Source organism: Leptonychotes weddellii, chromosome X (assembly GCF_054177405.1).
Source record: "Leptonychotes weddellii isolate Sample4059 chromosome X, ASM5417740v2, whole genome shotgun sequence".
NCBI lineage: Eukaryota > Metazoa > Chordata > Mammalia > Carnivora > Phocidae > Leptonychotes > Leptonychotes weddellii.
In genome coordinates, this window is record NC_138385.1 from 98,610,555 (window position 1) to 98,628,738 (window position 18,184).

Consider the following 18,184-nt stretch of genomic DNA (forward strand, 5'->3'; position numbering starts at 1 on the left):
TTCAACTTTTTGAGGAACCTCCATACTGTTTTCCAGAGTGGCTGCACCAGCTTGCATTCCCACCAACAGTGTAGGGGGGTTCCCCTTTCTCCGCATCCCCGCCAACATCTGTCATTTCCTGACTTGTTAATTTTAGCCTTTCTGACTGGTGTGAGGTGGTATCTCATTGAGGTTTTGATTTGGATTTCCCTGATGCCGAGCGATATTGAGTTCTTTTTCAGGTGTCTGTTGGCCATTTGGATGTCTTCTTTGGAAAAATGTCTGTTCATGTCTTCTGCCCATTTCTTGATTGGATTCTTTGTTCTTTGGGTGTTGAGTTTGATAAGTTCTTTATAGATTTTGGATACTAACCCTTTATCTGATATGTCATTTGCAAATATCATCTCCCATTCTGTGTGACAATGATTCTAATGAAACTTCTTTCATTTCTGAGTTTAGATATTGAAGGCTTCTCTCCTTTTTCTTAAACTAGATAATAGCTTGCCAACGATTTTGATCTTTTTTTTTTTTTAAAGATTTTATTTATTTATTCATGAGAGAGAGAGAGAGAGAGAGAAGCAGGCTCCCAAGGAGCAGGGAGCCCAATGTGGGACTCGATCCCAGGACCCTGGGATCATGACCTGAGCTGAAGGCAGACACTTAACCATCTGAGCCACCCAGGCGCCCAATGATTTTGATCTTTTAAAAAAATCACAACTTTGGTTTTATTGAGTTTTGTCTCCTGCTTTACAATTTTCCATTTCATTAATTTGTGTACTCATCTTTATTATTTCCTTCCTTTTGCTAGATTTAGGATTAATTTGTTCAGGTGTAAAGGTAGCATTTAGATTTCAGAAGGTTTTCTTTTGTATATTTGAAGCTACTAATTTCCCTCTTAGGTCTGAATTCAGTGCCATCTCTTAAATTTTAATATGTATTCATATACATTTCTCACAAGGTAGTTTATAATTTCCCTTGATACATTTTCTTTGACCAATTGGTAGGTTAAGTGCATTGTTTAATTTTTACATGTTTATTAGTCTCCCACTTTTCCCTCTTCTGTTCACTTCTAGTTTCATTCCAGTTTAATGTGAAAAGAGATTTTGAATAGTTTCACACTTTAAAATTTGCTGAGACTTCTCTTAGGGCCTAACGTGTAATCTATCTTGGATGATGTTAGAAAGGTTCCTTGAGAAGAATGTGTATATTGTGATGTTATCTGGTACAGTATACTGTATATGACTTCTAGGTGCAATTAGTCTATTTCCTAATTTATCTTTTCTCTTTTATCCACAATTGAAGTGGGCTATTGGAAGTCTCCAACTATCACTGTGTTGCTATATGTTTTTGAATTCTGTCAATATTTGCTTTATATACTTAGGAGCTTAGTATGTTCATTGTATGAATATTTGTAATGATTATGTCTTCTTCATTTGTAATGATTATGTGAACTGTGATTTTATCATAATATAATATCCTTCTTTGTCTTTTGTAATAGGTTTTTTCCTCACTCATAAGTTTAAGGCATTGTCTTTTGTAATAGTTTTTTATTTAAAAATGATTTTGGGGGTGTCTGGGTGGCTCAGTTGGTTAAGTGACTGCCTTCGGCTCATGTCATGATACTGGGGTCCTGCGATCCAGCCCGGAGTGGGGCTCCCTGCGGGGAGTCTGCTTCTCTCCCTGCTCATGCTTGCACTCTCTCTGTCTCTCTTAAATAAATAAATAAATAAATAAATAAAAATCTACAAAAAATAAATAAATAAAACTGATTTTGTTTGATATTAACATAGCCACTCCCTGGCTCTTTTGGTTACCATTTAAATGTAATTTTTTCCCATACTTTCACGTTGATTGTTGTGAAATCAAAAGTGAGTTTCTTATACATGGTATATAGTCAGATTCTGTGTTTCTAAAATACCTTCTTAATAAATATGTGCTTTGATTGGGGAGTTTAATCTATTTGTACTTCAAGAAATTACTGATATAAAAGGACATACTATTGCTACTTAAATTGTATCTTTTTGTCCAGCCTTCCTTCTATTACCACCTCCCTTTTTCTTCTATTTTATAGATAATTTCTTTGTGGGCTATCATTACAATTACATAAAACATTGTAATATTATACCATTCTATTTCAAACAGATAAAAACTTAATTTCAATTGCATATAAAAAACACTCAAAAAGTTCTACCCTCCCCTGGCACATTATGTTACTGATGTCACAAATCGCATCTTTAAATACTGTATACTCATTTTCATGATTTATGTTATTTTTCAATGTCTTTATCATTTAAATCCTATGTAGGAATTAAAACTGAACTGATCCATGAAGATTCTATTAATAGAGGAAGCTATTTATGTCAACATACTTAGCTTTATTGGAGAACTTCATAATTTCATTTGACTTTGCATTAAGGTATAGCATCCTTTCCTTTCACCTTAAAGGACTCCTTTCACCATTTCTTAAAGAATTTTTCTTAGAATGTCTTAATTTCTTCATTTATGAAGGACAGTTTTCCTGGATATATTATTCTTGGTTGAAAATTATTTTTTTCCAGCAATCTGAATATATCATCTCACTCGTTGTAGTCTACAATGTTTTTGCAGAAAAATCCACTCATAACCTTATATAAACTCCCTTGTATGTGATGGGTTGTTTTTCTCTTCCAGTCAAAGATTTTCTCTTTGCCTTCAACTTTTACAGTTTGATTATCATCTGACTGGCTGTGTGTCTTTTTGGATTTATCCTGAATTATGTTATTTGAGTTTAGTTTCTTCAATTACTGTGTATATTTCTTTCCTCAAATTTGGGAAGTTTCCATGGTTACTTGTTCAAAGAATGTTTATGCCCAGTTCTGACCCTCTTCTCTTTTTGGCCTTCCCTAATGCGTATAATGTTGATTCGTGTCCCACGGTCTCTAAGGCTCTCTTCATTTTTCCTCCTACTACTTTTCTTTTTGCTCCTTTGACTCCACCACTTCAAATGACCTGTCTTCAATTTCATGCAGTTTTTTTTCCTGCCTTATCAAGTCTGCTGTAAACTCCTCTAGTGTACCTTTCATTTCAACACCAGAATTTCCATTTGGGGTGTTTTTGTTTTTTTTTTAAAGATTTTATTTATTTATTTGACAGAGAGAGAGACAGAGAGAGAGGGAACACAAGCAGGGGGAGTAGGAGAGGGAGAAGGAGGCTTCCCGCGGAGCGGAGAGCCCGATGCGGGGCCCGATCCCAGACCCCAGGATCATGACCTGAGCCGAAGGCAGATGCTTAACGACTGAGCCACACAGGCGCCCCTCCATTTGGGGTGTTTTATAGTTTATATCTCCTTATTGAAATTCTCATTTTGTTCATGCATTGTTTTCCTTATTTCGTTTAGTTGCTAACTCTGTTCTCATTTAGCTCATTGAACATTTTCATGACTGGTCTTTTGACATGTGAAACAAAGCCATGTAATGCACATGGATGTGTATTACATTAGAGTCCATTTCAAGCATTTAATTTTGTTGCTTTGCTTGGCCCACGTTTCCTTGTTTTTTAGTATACCACAATTTTTTGTCGTTGTTGAACTTGGGCATTTGGGAAAAAAAATCTCTTCCAGCCTTTGGTATATGGTATATTGCTCCATATAGAAACACAGTATCTATGTGGGAGAGTGAAATTACAAAGCTTCTTGGACTGTTATCTTGCTGATATCCCGCCACTTTGAGTATTTCTTATATCCAAATTATTTTAGAACATTTGTACAGTTATAGAAAACTACAGAGTTCCCATTCATCTGGCACTCAGTTTGACTAATGTTAACATTTTACGGTAGCATGGTAAATTTGTCACAATCAGTGAACCAATACTGATACATTATTAGTAATTAAAGTTTATATTTCACTCTGATTTCCTTAGATTTTAACCTAATGTCGTTTATCTGTTCTAGAATGCCATCCAGGATATTATATCACATTTAGTACTCCTACCTTCTTAGGCTCGTCTAGGCTATGAGCGTTTTACCACTACACTGGAGTGATATAAACCAAAAAATTAGTTTCATGGTTAAGCCAAATTTGTTAAGAATTTTCTGCTGTTTGTAACTCGTTAGATTACCAAATGATACTGCTTTCTAGTGCAAATACACTATTTTATAATGATAAAAGTGAGGCCAGGCCCACGGTATCCAAATGATTACCCACCATTACATACAATACCCTGTATTGGCCGTCAACCTACTCAAAATTATGAGAGAGAACGAAAGGGAAAGATAGGACTTTTTCCTTTCAATTTTATTATGCTCAACAGCAAGCCAAAAGTAGGGAGCTTTGGTAGAGTGTCCTCACACTGAGAAGTAAAATAAAAACTGTTAAATTAATTTTGTGTACCATTTCAACTTTCTGGGTTGGAATGAAATACGCGTAAATGTATAAGCTATGAAATACAAATTGTGTATTTCACTGATTTGCATATGAGTGGAAGCTCTCATATTAGCATATAAAGCTCACTTTGCACCACAGAAGGATCATCAGTAATATTCATGCTAATAAATTAAAACTTTTAATTTTAACTTAATGAGAATGGTGGTAAATGGCAAATAAAAACTAGTACTGAGGGAGCGTCTCGCGGGCCATAGGAGGAAGATGGCGGTGGAGTCGCGCGTTACCCAGGAGGAAATTAAGAAGGAGCCGGAGAAACCGATCGATCGGGAGAAAACGTGCCCGCTGTTGCTGCGTGTTTTCACCACCAATAACGGCCGCCACCACCGAATGGACGAGTTTTCCCGCGGAAACGTACCGTCCAGCGAGCTGCAGATCTACACTTGGATGGATGCAACTTTGAAAGAGTTGACTAGTTTAGTAAAAGAAGTCTACCCAGAAGCTAGAAAGAAGGGCACACACTTCAATTTTGCAATTGTTTTTACAGATCCTAAAAGGCCTGGCTATCGAGTAAAGGAGATTGGCAGCACCATGTCTGGGAGGAAGGGGACTGATGACTCCATGACCCTGCAGTCGCAGAAGTTCCAAATAGGAGACTATCTGGACATAGCAATCACACCTCCAAATCGGGCACCACCTCCTTTAGGGCGCATGAGACCATATTAAATTTTATTTACTATTTCTTGAATTATTTTTCATTCATTTATGTAAAATAAATTCTTTTTCTTCCCCTCAAAAAAAAAAACAAAAAAAAAAAACCTAGTACTGAGAAGAGCTGGGATCCTAGCCCAAGAGTTTTTAGTTCTTACCACCCAATTTCTGTGCTTTACAGTGTAATTACAGTACCCCAGAAATTCACCTTCATTACATTCTGAATTTTGACTATCCTATAAACAAGCACAATAAGCTATGAATCAGTGACAAGGACGTGAAGATTTTTCAAGGTCTCAAGGTTTTATTAGGAAATATATGCTTTATCAATGTGCTCAAATTCTGTTAGTGAAATTCCTAAAGCAGAAAGTTAACAGGAGATTATGTTAACTCACTGACTTATCGATCATCATTTTTTCTAACAATGTACTGAACATAGTGCTTCAGAAATAGTTCTATTCATGTATCCATTAATTCATCATCCATCTACATCCATCTCTCTCTCTCTCTCTCTATATATATATACATCTAAACATTTTTATAACAAATATTTATTAACCATCTACTATTGCCCAGAATGCAGTGAAAACAACCCTGATTAATCCCCTGTAGAGGAACAGTCATGAGTTTCCAGGAATTTTTGGACTGAAATTAAATGGCATCAATATAAGGAAATTAACAAATCCATTTAATTTTTTATAAGATCTAAGTAGAAATGTAGGCTTAATAATGTGGGAAACTGAACTTTAATCATTAAACTAAAAAATAAGAACTAGCTGAGGAGACAAGAGAAGGAGTGAGTTTGGAGAATAAGAAGGGGGTGGTATCACAGGAGCCAAGAGAATAACTTAGAACAGAACATCACCAGAAATGAATCGGGGACTTTTATCTGGGAGCTGTATAAAATTCCTCAAGTAAAATGAGCAGTATTACTTCAAAAACACTACGGACAATTAACTTCTTCAAAGTACAATAGGGCTGTTTCTCTGTAGACCACTGGTGACAACAAGTTGCTATGTAATTTTCACATTCCTAATAATTATTTGCACTTGCATTTGGCATTCCATTGTGACTAGGTTTTATGCTGCTATTGTTGCTCCCCGTTCAACCCCTCCCACAAAGGTGCTGGGTGGTGGTGGGAGCAGCTGCAAACCCTGTCATCAGCAGACTCCTTTCCCCCAGTCCCCATCACCAGGAAGGAGGGAGTCATGATATTCTCACAGTGAAGGTTTTATTTCTCTGTTGAATTTTGATGACGTGAACCCTACAACACTCTTTAGAGGTAGGCAGTGGTTGTTAGAGCTGTGCAAGAAGTTCCCACTGACAGTACACATACCACAGAAGTTGGCATTGCTCATAGTACGACCTCAGAAAAGACACTTTCCAATGTCTACGATAATTTCCGTCATACATAAAATAAATGGCAACTTCCCATCTCATGGGAGGGTTTTATAAATTTATCAGAGAGTGAATCAGAAATACAAGAATGGGGTCAAATGCAAGATATTCTAGAGTAAGGTTTGGAAAACAATTACACCCCATAGGACAAAGGTGGCCCCTGGTTTCTTCTTGTAAATAAAGTTTCATTAGAATACGACCACATCCATTTGTTTACATATTTCCTATGGCTGCATTCACACTACAATGGTAGAGTTGCCATGATTATGTCAATTGCTTTGAGTTGTGACAGAGACCACATTACTCCCAAAGCCGAGAATATTTACTATATGACCTCTTACAGAAAAAGTTTGCTGAAATAAAGGCTAAGAGTGGAGGAGAAAAGTGTGTATCGTTTGGTGAGAAAACCCATCCATAACAGGGCAAAGAGATGACTTTCTGAGAGAGTCAAGAGCTAGAAGCAATCTGTCCTCTTTGCTAGGCCTTTATTGAAAATGCCACATGAAAAAAATTATAAGAAAAAAAATCAGGAGGTGAGATTAGGAGGTGAGGGCTGAAGGCTAATCAGTCTTGAGCAGTTATAGTCTTCTAAGAAATGTGAGTGAACGAGCAATCCTGTCATATCCTTTCTGACTTGTCTTCTTTCCCTGTATTGGCCGTCAACCTACTGAAAATGATGATAGAGAAGGAAAGGGAAAGATAGGACCTTTTCCTTTTCAATTTTATTATGCTCAACAGCAAGCCAAAAGTAGGGAGCTTTGGTAGAGTGTCCTCACACTGAGAAGTTAAATAAACACCGTTAAATTAATTTTGTGTACCCTTTCGACTTTCTGGGTTGGAATGAAATACGCATAAATGTATAAGCTATGAAATACAAATTGTGTAATTTCACTGATTCTCATACAAGTGCAAGCTCTCATATTTGCATATAAAGCTCACTTTGCACCATAGAAGGATCATCAGTAATATTCATGCTAATAAATTAAAACTTTTAATTTTAACTTAATGAGAATGGTGGTAAATGGCAAATAAAAAATTATGAAATACTGATAGACCACAAAAGGAAGGGAAACCCTGGAGATTTTAGTACGTTTATCTGGCTCTTTGAGGAAGGGGACTCTTGTTTTCATTTTGCAATGGGTGCGGACAATTAAGGGGTTGGCCCCGTGTACTGACCAGCATCCTTTAAGATCAACTAGTCTTCTTAGAGAGTCTCTCCCAGCCACCACCCTCTGAGCTGCTATCGCCAACCTCGAGCTCCTGGAGCAGCTGAGCGACACGCTCCATGAAAACAACGGAGTGACCTGCCTACTCGTGACTCAGGCTGATGTGTGTGTCTGCTGGTGCAATAAAGCAATCCCCTTCTCATCAGCTTTGCAATGGAAGAGACTCCTCTACAGAAAACGGCCATTGCTAACAAGGATTGATTCAGGCTTTGAGAGGCTAGAGAGGACAAGGGCTTGGCAGGGAGCATGGTTCCCGACCCCCGGGGGACCACAGCAAGGCACTGTATATCCAGCCCTCCTCTTCTCTGATGCAGGGGTGCAGACAGTCATGAAAAGACACCTGCCACAAACGTGATACCACGTCCTCTTAAGTTCAACTGATTTCTTTGGCAACAACGCCCACACTGGCCAGTTGGCATTTGGCACCGGCCAGAATTTCCTGCCTGTGCCCCAGCCTTAGGTGAGGACATCAAAATTGCTCTCTGCGAGGGTTGGCTCAAGCCAGAAAGAAGAGCTCCAAAGGCCACTCAAAAGAATCAAGAGGTGGTAACAGCCTCAAGCTAGCATTTCAATTACAGGCTGTGACAGAAACCTGGTCACCCAGGTGCTTCTGCTTTTCAGTTTGGCTGTCCCTGTGATTCCGAATGGCCTCTGTGACCCACTTTGGGTACATCCCTAGAGGCTGCAAAAAAAAATAAAAAATAAATAATAATAATAATAAGGAGAAGAAAGAACCAGTCCTGATCACCACCTAACCTGCTGTCCACAGCTCTCCTTGACGTGCATGTCCCAACTCTTTGTCAGTAAGTGGCCCAAGGAAATTCAGGTTAATTACAAAACCTTCAGCTACGTTGGCTTCCTGAACAAAAGAAGCCAGGGGTTTGAGGGATTTATGCAAGAGAGATGGACAGACTAAGTAAAGCAGCAACAGCTCGAGAACGAACGCACAAGAAGCTGGAAACAGACTCTGCTAGCGGGGAGACTGCGTAGCACAGCCCCTTTCCGCCGTATGCCAAGTTAGAAATGACAGAGTCATTCCAAAGCCTTACTTTTCAAAGCCCTTCCATCAACTCTGCAGACTTACCTTCCAGCTGGGAGCAGTAATTATTAACTCAGCAGATAGGTGCTTTGTCAGATTAGAAAGAAAACAAATCTGCTTCAATGAAGGGAATAAACAGCCCCTAATGTTCAGCCAGGGAAGCTTGTGCGTTGACAGGACATAATTACCTTTCATTGCATGTAATGATATTATCACTTTTACTTTGTTCCTCCAATTCCAAAATTATAATATACCTCCCTCGCTTAATTGGATGCTTGGGCTCCTCAGGAATTCACTTAACTCAATGGCATTTGCTTTTGTCATGAGGCAATTATTTGCATTTTATGAAGAATTCATTGTGTATACTTGGAAGCAATATGTTTTATTTAAGAACTCCTCATCACAAATACCAAAAAAGGGAGGCAAACTGCCTCTTTTCTAACATCATGCCAATTTGTAACTCTTTTAACAGTTAAAAGGTCACAAAATAATATAGCAACCCAACGCAGATAAATCTCTCCTATTTCCATCCTTGGCACACCTTTCAATTTCCACACACACAAAAAAAACTTGTGTTTCATTCCCAGAATCAAAAGGTAACAACCTATGTAATCACTCAGATCCATCTGTCCTTTGTTGGATGTCTATTAATAATGTCGGATTAATGAAGTGGGAAATTGACGTCCATTTCAAATATGAAAATTTTACAGGGGATGGTGGGTGCTACCACAATATCCAAATTCTACTTTACAACTTTAAATTTTTAGAGAAGGAAAAGATTAAAAGAACTCATGAAAGAGAACAAATGAAGGAACCTACCCACAGAACGTGAGCCAGACTCTCTTCTGAAATCTTGGGGTAAAAATAAAGGGAAAAAACGCCCCAAGAATAACCTTAGAAGTGCCATACAGTGCTTGAGGACAATCAGTTGCTTTTGCCCTCTTGGGAACATACTAGGTAAAGCCAGGGGAACTACTCGGCCTCAAACTTAAGGATGAAGTAAGGATTTGCTCTTTCTATTTCCCATGATGACAGACTCCTATCACATGACTTGACAATTATGCTTGTGGTTAACAAAACAGGGAGGTGGGACACACAAGCTGCTTGCATTTCCTCAGATGATTCTTTTCTGGAACTAGGTAAGTCAAAAATACCTTTCACACTGACCCCTGAACTGACTGGCAGAGGGGAATGGCTAAACTTGTCCCACGATGGGCAATGTCCATCCTGGAGAACAAAGTGGAAGTTTCCACACCTCATTACGAACCTCCACTATTCAGGTTTCGGGACTGAACTCTCCTGCATTACAGAAGATAGTGACTCGGTTTAATTGCCCACCACGGGAATTGCTGGCAGAGTAAAAGAACAGTGTGTCTTGTCCAATAAGCATGCAGGGCTACTTTTTGTAGGCTTACAGGGGGAAGGTAGCCAGAAATCCAACAGGCCAAAAAAGAAGAGGAGAAAAAAAAAAAAAAAAAGAAGGAGAAGATGAAGAAAAGGAAGCCTCTCAAATGCAGAACTTGAAAAATCAGGGCATGTATTTTTGCAATGACCCTCCAGTCTCCTTTCCCACCCCCGATTGCTATCCCCAGACTCCAACTGGGCTGGCTCTTCATAAACATCTATCTTGCCAACGAGTGTTCTAATATTAATTTTGACCATGTTTTAATTTTCCTTTCAATCTTCAAAAGCCAAAGTTCCAGATTTATGAAGGACTTTTTTTTTTGTATTAACCCTCCACACCCTCACAGTCCAACAAGAGTGTTTTTACTCCGTTTAATGAAAAAAATGGGATATTAGGAGCACACAGAGTTCCCTATTCTCTATGACACGTATTATATGTCTCTAAGGAAGTTAAACAGATCTTGCACAGTTGAGTATGATGGCAGGACTATCACTTCCACCATCCTCTAAGATCACGGAAGGTAAGAAATTGTCTTAGTGATCTTGGTATCTTCAGCATATACTAATGTTCAATAAATGTTTGGTGGATGTATGTTGGGTGGGCCAAGAAGTGCTTTTAAAAGAAGCACATGACCAGACGACCAGGCGGATGGGGCCATTTCTAAAGGATGCTGAATGGGGAGGGCAAGCTGGGGAAAGGAGGTGAGAGGGTATGGCTGCGTGATCGCAGGGGCGGTGATAAGGCTATGGAATACAAGGGACTTAGCATTAAGTCCAATACATTAGACTCCAATACAAAGCCAAAACAACCGGGGCTTTATAGTCTGATGATGTGGAAGAAACGCTAGTCTGACTCTACAGAGGATGTGGCAATCCGCACTTCTGGGGAACCTCACCTTTTCCCCAAAAAGAAGATTCCTCAATGTAGCTCACCATCTCCCAGGTCACTTGTCAAGTTTTAATGAAACCTTTGGTCTCGCAAGAATTTTCTAAACTTGCTTTATCCAAATCAGATCACATTAAGAGCAAAAGGAGGTGCTGTCTGTAATTATGTCAGAACAATACTCATAAACCAGGACTCTCCTGGGCAGACAAGGTTATACGCCTCCAATCTACACTTCTCTATACGCACATATATGGGTCATCTATATCTATATTCTATATCCATTTATAACTATATCCACAACTACATCTGTATGTGAACCAAGAGCTATGTTAATATCTATATTTCTATCTACAACTATATCTAAGCTTTATGCATCTAGATCCACAACCACACCGATATCTGTTATTTTTTTTTTTTAAAGATTTTATTTATTTATATGGCACAGAGAGACACAGTGAGAGAGGGAACACAAGCAGGGGGAGTGGGAGAAGGAGAAGCAGACTTCCCGCTGAGCAGGGAGCCTGATGCGGGGCTTGATCCCAGGACCTTGGGATCATGACCTGAGCTGAAGGCAGACACTTAAGGACTGAGCCACCCAGGCGCCCCCCGACATCTGTTATTTCTCGATACTGTTCTTACAGCAAACATCACAGAGTGCATCAAACTCTTTATAGTTCTTACTTTCTCTTTCCTTCCATTTCTCCCTTTCTCACCCATTTCTTAACAGGACACTCTTTCCTGAGAGTCCATTCCTTCCGTTCCAGTTTCTCTCTTCCTGTCCAACTCTCTCACTTCCCTTGCTTACACGGTAATAATAAGAAACTGACAAACTCTTCTTCTACATCTCCCATGTTTCGTAAACGATATTCTCTTTTGCTCGAACAAATGTATTTCATATTTTTCTGACAATAGCAACAAAAGCTGTCCTTTCCTAATGCAGAGTTTGGTATATTTGAATATACGAGGTGTTGTGACTAGGTACACGTGTAAACATTTGGAAAGCCATCTGATGAGTCTGAGTCTTGCTTTTCTCATCTGGAAATGGGAACAATATTCATCAATTAAATAATGTAGGGCAGCCATCCATCCTGTGTATTAGAATCACCTGGGGAGCTTCTGAAACTATTACTTGGCTCTACCCAAGATCCAGAGTATGTGTGTGTTCCTCTAAAATCCATTTGTTGAAACTCTAATCCCCAGTATGATGGTATTTGGAGGTGGGGCAATTGGGGGGTAATTAGGTCATGAGGGTAGAGCTTGCATGATAAAATTAGGGAACTTATAAGAAGAGACATAGAGATAGGATCCCTCTCCCTTTGTCATATCAGGGTACAGAGAAAAGACAACTATCCCAAGCCAAGATGAGGGCCTTCACCAAGAATCCGGCCTTGCTAGCACACTGATCGTTGATTTCTCAGACTCTAGAACTGTGAGAAATAAAGTTCTGTATTTTAGCCACCCAGTCTTTCATAGATTATTATAAACCCCCATCAGACTATGACAACCAGACATCAGGATTTTACAGTTCCTGAACCTATTTCAAAGTGCAGCAAACACTGATAACCAATAGTCTATTGTCTATATAATGCTATACAAATGTACATTAATATGTGCATAATGGCATTAAAATTTTTTAACCCTATGCATTACCAGTTTTTTTTATAAAATATGAGGTATTGGTTCCACTCTAAATAATTGGGGATGGGAAAAGGAACATGAAATTTGAACACATTTAACTACCGTGGGCTGTGTTCTGAAGGACTCATCAAGATAGAATTAGCTCATTATTGAGCTAGAAGACTCTAACTTTGAACATGGGAAGCCTGGATCTTCCCATAGCTTCATTAATAACTTGAAAGTAGTTGTACCACCATCAAAACCAATTGTCTGATTTGGGATATCATTTGGATCCTAAGACAAGATAAAAAAAGAAGACATCTAACATCTTTCAAAGAGAATATGTAAAAGAATGAGAAATTAAATGCAAAGGTGCTAATTACTAGTCACAGCTTAATTTTCAAATTGTTCTTTTAACTCACAAAACTAATGAGTAGAGATATACTCCACACTGCAAACCAGAGCTCGACAGAAACTTGAGTAATTAGAGTATTTCTTTGTAATGGAGAGTACTCAGTAGATAAGAAAACACCACCACCAGAATGATTCTCATTTATAAAACCCACTGGCGATAAAGAACAAACACTTTTGAAGTAAGTACTGTTCTTCACATCTGATAACAATGAGTCTGAGAGAGCTGTGGAAACTTACTTTTCCAGTAAAAAAAACCCTACAGAGTTGGGGGCACCTGGGTGGCTCAGTAGGTTGAGAGGCCAACTCTTGATTTCTGCTCAGGTCATGATCTCGGGATCCTGAAGTGGAGCCTGGTGTTGGGCTCTGGACTCAGCAGGGAGCCTGCCTGAGATTCTCTCTGGCTCCCTCCGCCCCTCTCCCAGCTTGGGTGCAAGAGCACGTGCTTGGGAAGAGTGACACTGGGGACACTGGTTTTTAATGCTGCTATTTAGTAATCAGTGCAACTTTCTCTATGAAGTTGCTGATTTACTCTTACAGGTTATAACAGCCGGTAGGAGGCCAGTGTAAATGGTATATTCACAGGTGGGCTTGCCCTTAAAAATGTCAAGGACATGAAGGGAAATGCATGTGGCTAGGGCTAGCTGGGATTCCTGGCATCTACAACCAACAGGCCTTGGTTTGGGTTTCCATCTATTATTGATCAACTGGTTTGGAATGCACGGGAGCCCAAATCCAACGAGGAAAAAGAAAAATGCATTTGCCTTGGAAAAGTCTACAATACACCTCCATAAATTTATAATCTGAATCTTTTAGAAAGTATATTCTTATTGTTTTGAGTCAAAGCATCTAGGCCACCTCAACTGAGCCAATTACATGAATTCATAACGATGTTACAAAATGGATAGCACAATGTAATATGACAAAATATCATCTTTTCAGCATTATAAAGCACTCGGGGAAACCGTACGAAATGAACAACTCAGAATCTAGGGTATAAGCAAAACTGTTGGTCTTTCTTCCAGTCTTTGTGCTTTCTGGGAGATTCTACTCCCACGGCCAATTCCAGTGTAGTTTCTATGGTAGCACATCCTCAAGAAAGCCTCGAAGAGCCAGAGGACCACTGCACACAGGCTCCCTGTAGTGGGCCATGTTCATGGGCAACTTGAAACTTCCCGAAGGCCAGGCCCTCAGGAACAAATTGTACTCTGAAGAGTACTGCTCTCCCCTTTGCAGGAAATTCAAGAAAGAGGAGAGATTTGGGCCGCAAAGACTGGAAATCTGACCAAAACATTCATATGTTTTTCGCATAGATAGCTTCCCATAATCACCTGGAGGTGCTGGGTTGTGCAGAGACCAAATCCCCATAAACAATCTTCTCTCTCTTTTTTTTTAAAGATTTACTTATTTATTCATTTGACAGAGAGAGACACAGTGAGAGAGGGAACACAAGCAGGGGGAGTGGGAGAGGGAGAAGCAGGCTTCCTGCAGTGCAGGGAGCCCGATGCGGGGCTCGATCCCAGGACCCTGGGATCATGACCTGAGCCGAAGGCAGACGCTTAATGACTGAGCCACCCAGGTGCCCCCCAAAAAGCAATCTTCAAAGATTTTTATCTTTATAAACATGATCCCCCACCTCATAGTGACCCTGTCTGCTTATCAGTCCACAGTCAGATTGACGAGAACAAAGAAATGCAGCCTGTAGTCTGAAAAATGCTTCCCTTGGCATCCAGTCTCAACTCAACTGTATTAGCTTAGGATCAAACGTGCTTACTGATCTAGAATTTACTTTGAAAATTCTCATACTTAAGAATATTCCACATAGGTTGTAAAAGAAAGCAGGGCAGATCCTTGCTTTTTTGCTAAGTGCAATAGGAAGACTCATACCATTGCGAAAAACCAGAGACCTATAGCCACTGATGCCTCCAAAATTCTTTGGTGGTTCCTCCGAAACGTAAACATAGAATTATCTTATGATCCAGTGATTACACTGCTAGGTATATACCCACAAGAATTGCAAGCAGGGACCCATACAGATACTTATAAAGCGCTGGTCACAGCAACATTATTCATGAGACCCAAAAGGTGCAGACAACCCTCATTTCCATTGACAGATGAATGGTTAAACAAATGAGGGCTATCCATAAAATGGATTATGTACAATGGAACATTATTCAGCCTTGAAAAGGAACGAAATTGCTATATATACCACGCCATGGAAGAAACGTTGAGGACATCATGCTAAGTGAAATAGGCTATACACAGAACAAATACTTTATGATTTCACTTATGTGAGATATCTACAATAGGCAGATTCATAGCGACAGAAAGTAAAACAGAGCTTACCAGGGGGTGGGGGGGATGGGAAATTATTTTTTAATGGGTACAGAGTTTCTGTTGGGCATGATGATAAAGTTCTAGAAATGGAGAGTGGTTAATGGTTGTACAATGTTCTGAATGTACTTAAATGTCACAGAATTGTATACCCCAAAATGTGAAAATGTTAGAAAAATTTACCTTTATGTTATATACATTTTAACCCATTAAAAAAAAAAAAGCACCACAAAAGTCCAAAATCTTAGCCAGTGTAAGCGAGAGGAACGCATATAATGCTGTTAGCTCATGTTTTTCGTTACGAATGACCCAGCAACATTCCTGTCTTGACCAACTCTACAAAGCAACTGAAATGATAGTCCTCCATGTCAAACTTTAGTTCTAGCCTCAGACAGTGGGTACAACTGGCCTCGGATTTACTAATGAACACTTTTGCTCTTTCCCAGAATGACCTTACTGTAGTGAGAATTATCCGCTTAACATGGCACGCGACCCACTATGAAGCAACTGCATGTCACAAGACATAGAAGACAGAGGAGATTAAGCAGCTTGACCGATGACCTCCACATGTCTATGAGCCCCAAAGGGAGGCATGTTAATTCTCTGAGTCAAGGCTGGAAATAGAGACAAAGAACAGGAAGAAGATTTCACAGTTCAAGCTGTCAGTTCCACCTACTTGATGAAGCAGTCTCGGCCATCCCGGTTCGCAGTCATCTCCCATCCATAGGGTGGCGCCTGGTTCAAGCCCCAGGTGCCCGAGGGAGGTGGCCAGCCAGAAGACTTCGTCCTGTGGCTGGAGAGAAAAAAAAAGAGAGAGAGAAAGAAAAGCATCATTACACCTGACACCTGAACATTTCTTCTGAGACAAACTCCAGAAGGAGCACGGGGTTTGCTCCTCTCAACTGGGGGCTATATCCTCAGCTGATTAAATGAATAAATACAACGCGTGATTTTACGACAGGTACCATGCTCATCGGTTTTCCTCATACTGTCTTCCTTCCTTCCTCACAGACACCCTGTGAGGGGAGTACGTGTATTCCATTACATGTATTACATTTTACAGATGAGGAAACAACGAGCGGCTCAGAAAGATTAAATAACATTATGAAGGGCACATTATCCATTTTGAACAAAAGTTTTGCACACATTCCATTACACTATGCCTCCTGATACCAGACATCAGGAAGTGTGGCAGATAAGTAGATATCACACGCAATATCAAGACATATATGTAAAGGCTGTTTTTATGGATATGAAGCAAATAACCTGAAGCCACAATTTCCTGGCCTCCCCGAACCAAAGCACAGAATTTCCACTCGTATTAACCACGTTCCAGTCAAAGTGAGATATAACCCAGAGACAAACTCTCCATTTAAGTTGCAGAGAAAATCCACACATTAGCTTTTACACTTTCAATTCAAACCCTGAATTTCAGTCATCAGCAAAAGGGAAGGGTAGGCTACGGAGAACCGTCTAGAAGCCTGCATTCCCAAGCACAAGAGTAAAGGTGAAGTAACTGCATGTGACAAGCAACTGCGACAGGCAGGACGGCACGGTGACAATCTCCAACCAGAGGGCAAAGCCCAGGTTCTGGAGCATTGCTGAGTTCTGGCCGTTCCTCTGCAACCAAGGACCTCCAGAACTTCTACCGTTTGCTCAACAACACTGAAAACTGCTTCAGAGCAAAATCACAAGAGGAAATATCAACTGCCGTTTCTGGACTGGCCAATATCCTTCATCATTCGGTCCACCCACCCGACGTGAATTTCTGGATGGCCTCGGAGATCTTCCAGGCACTTGCAGACTGCAAACTGGGGTCTCCAAGCGATGGGTGGGGGTGGGGGGAAAGCAGTGCTCACACTTCCAGGGCCTTGCACTCAGCATCTGAGTAGAGAACCTGGGAGCCTTTGACAGGGCACCAGGGACCACACGCACAAGGTGCACAGCCCTGTGTGGGCAGCGGTCCAAAGCTAGCAGCCCCCCTGCTGCAAGCATCCAAAGACAGGGTGTCAGCTTTTCTGAAGGGAGGCACCTCCAAATCCCCCAGAACACAGGGCAACTCACCCCCACGTCACACCCAACGCACACATCTGATCATAACCCAACACCTCTCTGCAGGGGAAACAAGCCCGTTTTCGGTAAGACTTCTCGATGGGAAGTATCTTGCATAATTTCAACCACCTCTGTTGCTGTTTTTTAAACTTCCTTTCTGGTTTCCCACATCCTTCATGAAGCATGGTGAGCAAAGTTCACAAATCTAATACAGGTCTGGCAAATTTAAAATCCCACCATAGGATTCTTTCTCGCCCCTAGACTATTAAAATAAAAGACAAGGCAACAGTTTCTGTTCCTCTTCTCTGTGCAAAAGTCAGCAGGGGCAGTTTCCTCTGGAGGTTTTATAAAAATGGGCTGCTTCCCTACAGTTAGAGAACACATGAATTTGCCATCCCATGGAAAGAAAAAAAAAATAAACGCCAATTTCTCTGAAGTACCAGAGAACACATTTGGAGAGCTTTCTGAGGTTGGACCAAGAACACAAGCCCTTAGGCGATGAACACACCATATCCTGTTATTAAAAAGTTTTCCAAAAGCAGTAGTACAGTAAGAGGTAACACAAGGAATACTCTAGTGAAAGACTGTTCATGTAGAGAATGCAACTGTTTACACTGGATGAGTAAATTATGCACTGTATCAGAATGTTAATTCTTGCCAGAGAGGGCTAACTTACTAAAAACAAACGGTCTCTTCTTTTAGGTATTCTTCTCTTTCACTGGCCACGGCCACCAATGCCTAAATCACTAAAAGAAAGACACAGGCTTCC

The 18,184-nt window shown here is 40.2% G+C and overlaps 2 protein-coding genes across 2 annotated transcripts in view; one reads left to right on the plus strand and one right to left on the minus strand.

The window, feature by feature from the left end:
- Nucleotides 1-18,184, minus strand: part of FRMPD4 (FERM and PDZ domain containing 4) — a 551,128-nt gene that overhangs the window by 180,238 nt on the left and 352,706 nt on the right. The window contains exon 2 of the mRNA XM_031028288.2: nucleotides 16,040-16,156. Within this exon, the coding sequence (XP_030884148.1) occupies nucleotides 16,040-16,156 (117 nt within the window). The remainder of the gene's footprint in view (nucleotides 1-16,039; nucleotides 16,157-18,184) is intronic.
- LOC102743069 (histone deacetylase complex subunit SAP18) lies at nucleotides 4,553-5,076 on the plus strand. The gene has a single exon (XM_006733440.2). The coding sequence runs from the start codon at nucleotides 4,602-4,604 to the stop codon at nucleotides 5,061-5,063; it is 462 nt and encodes a 153-aa protein (XP_006733503.1). The 5' UTR covers nucleotides 4,553-4,601; the 3' UTR covers nucleotides 5,064-5,076.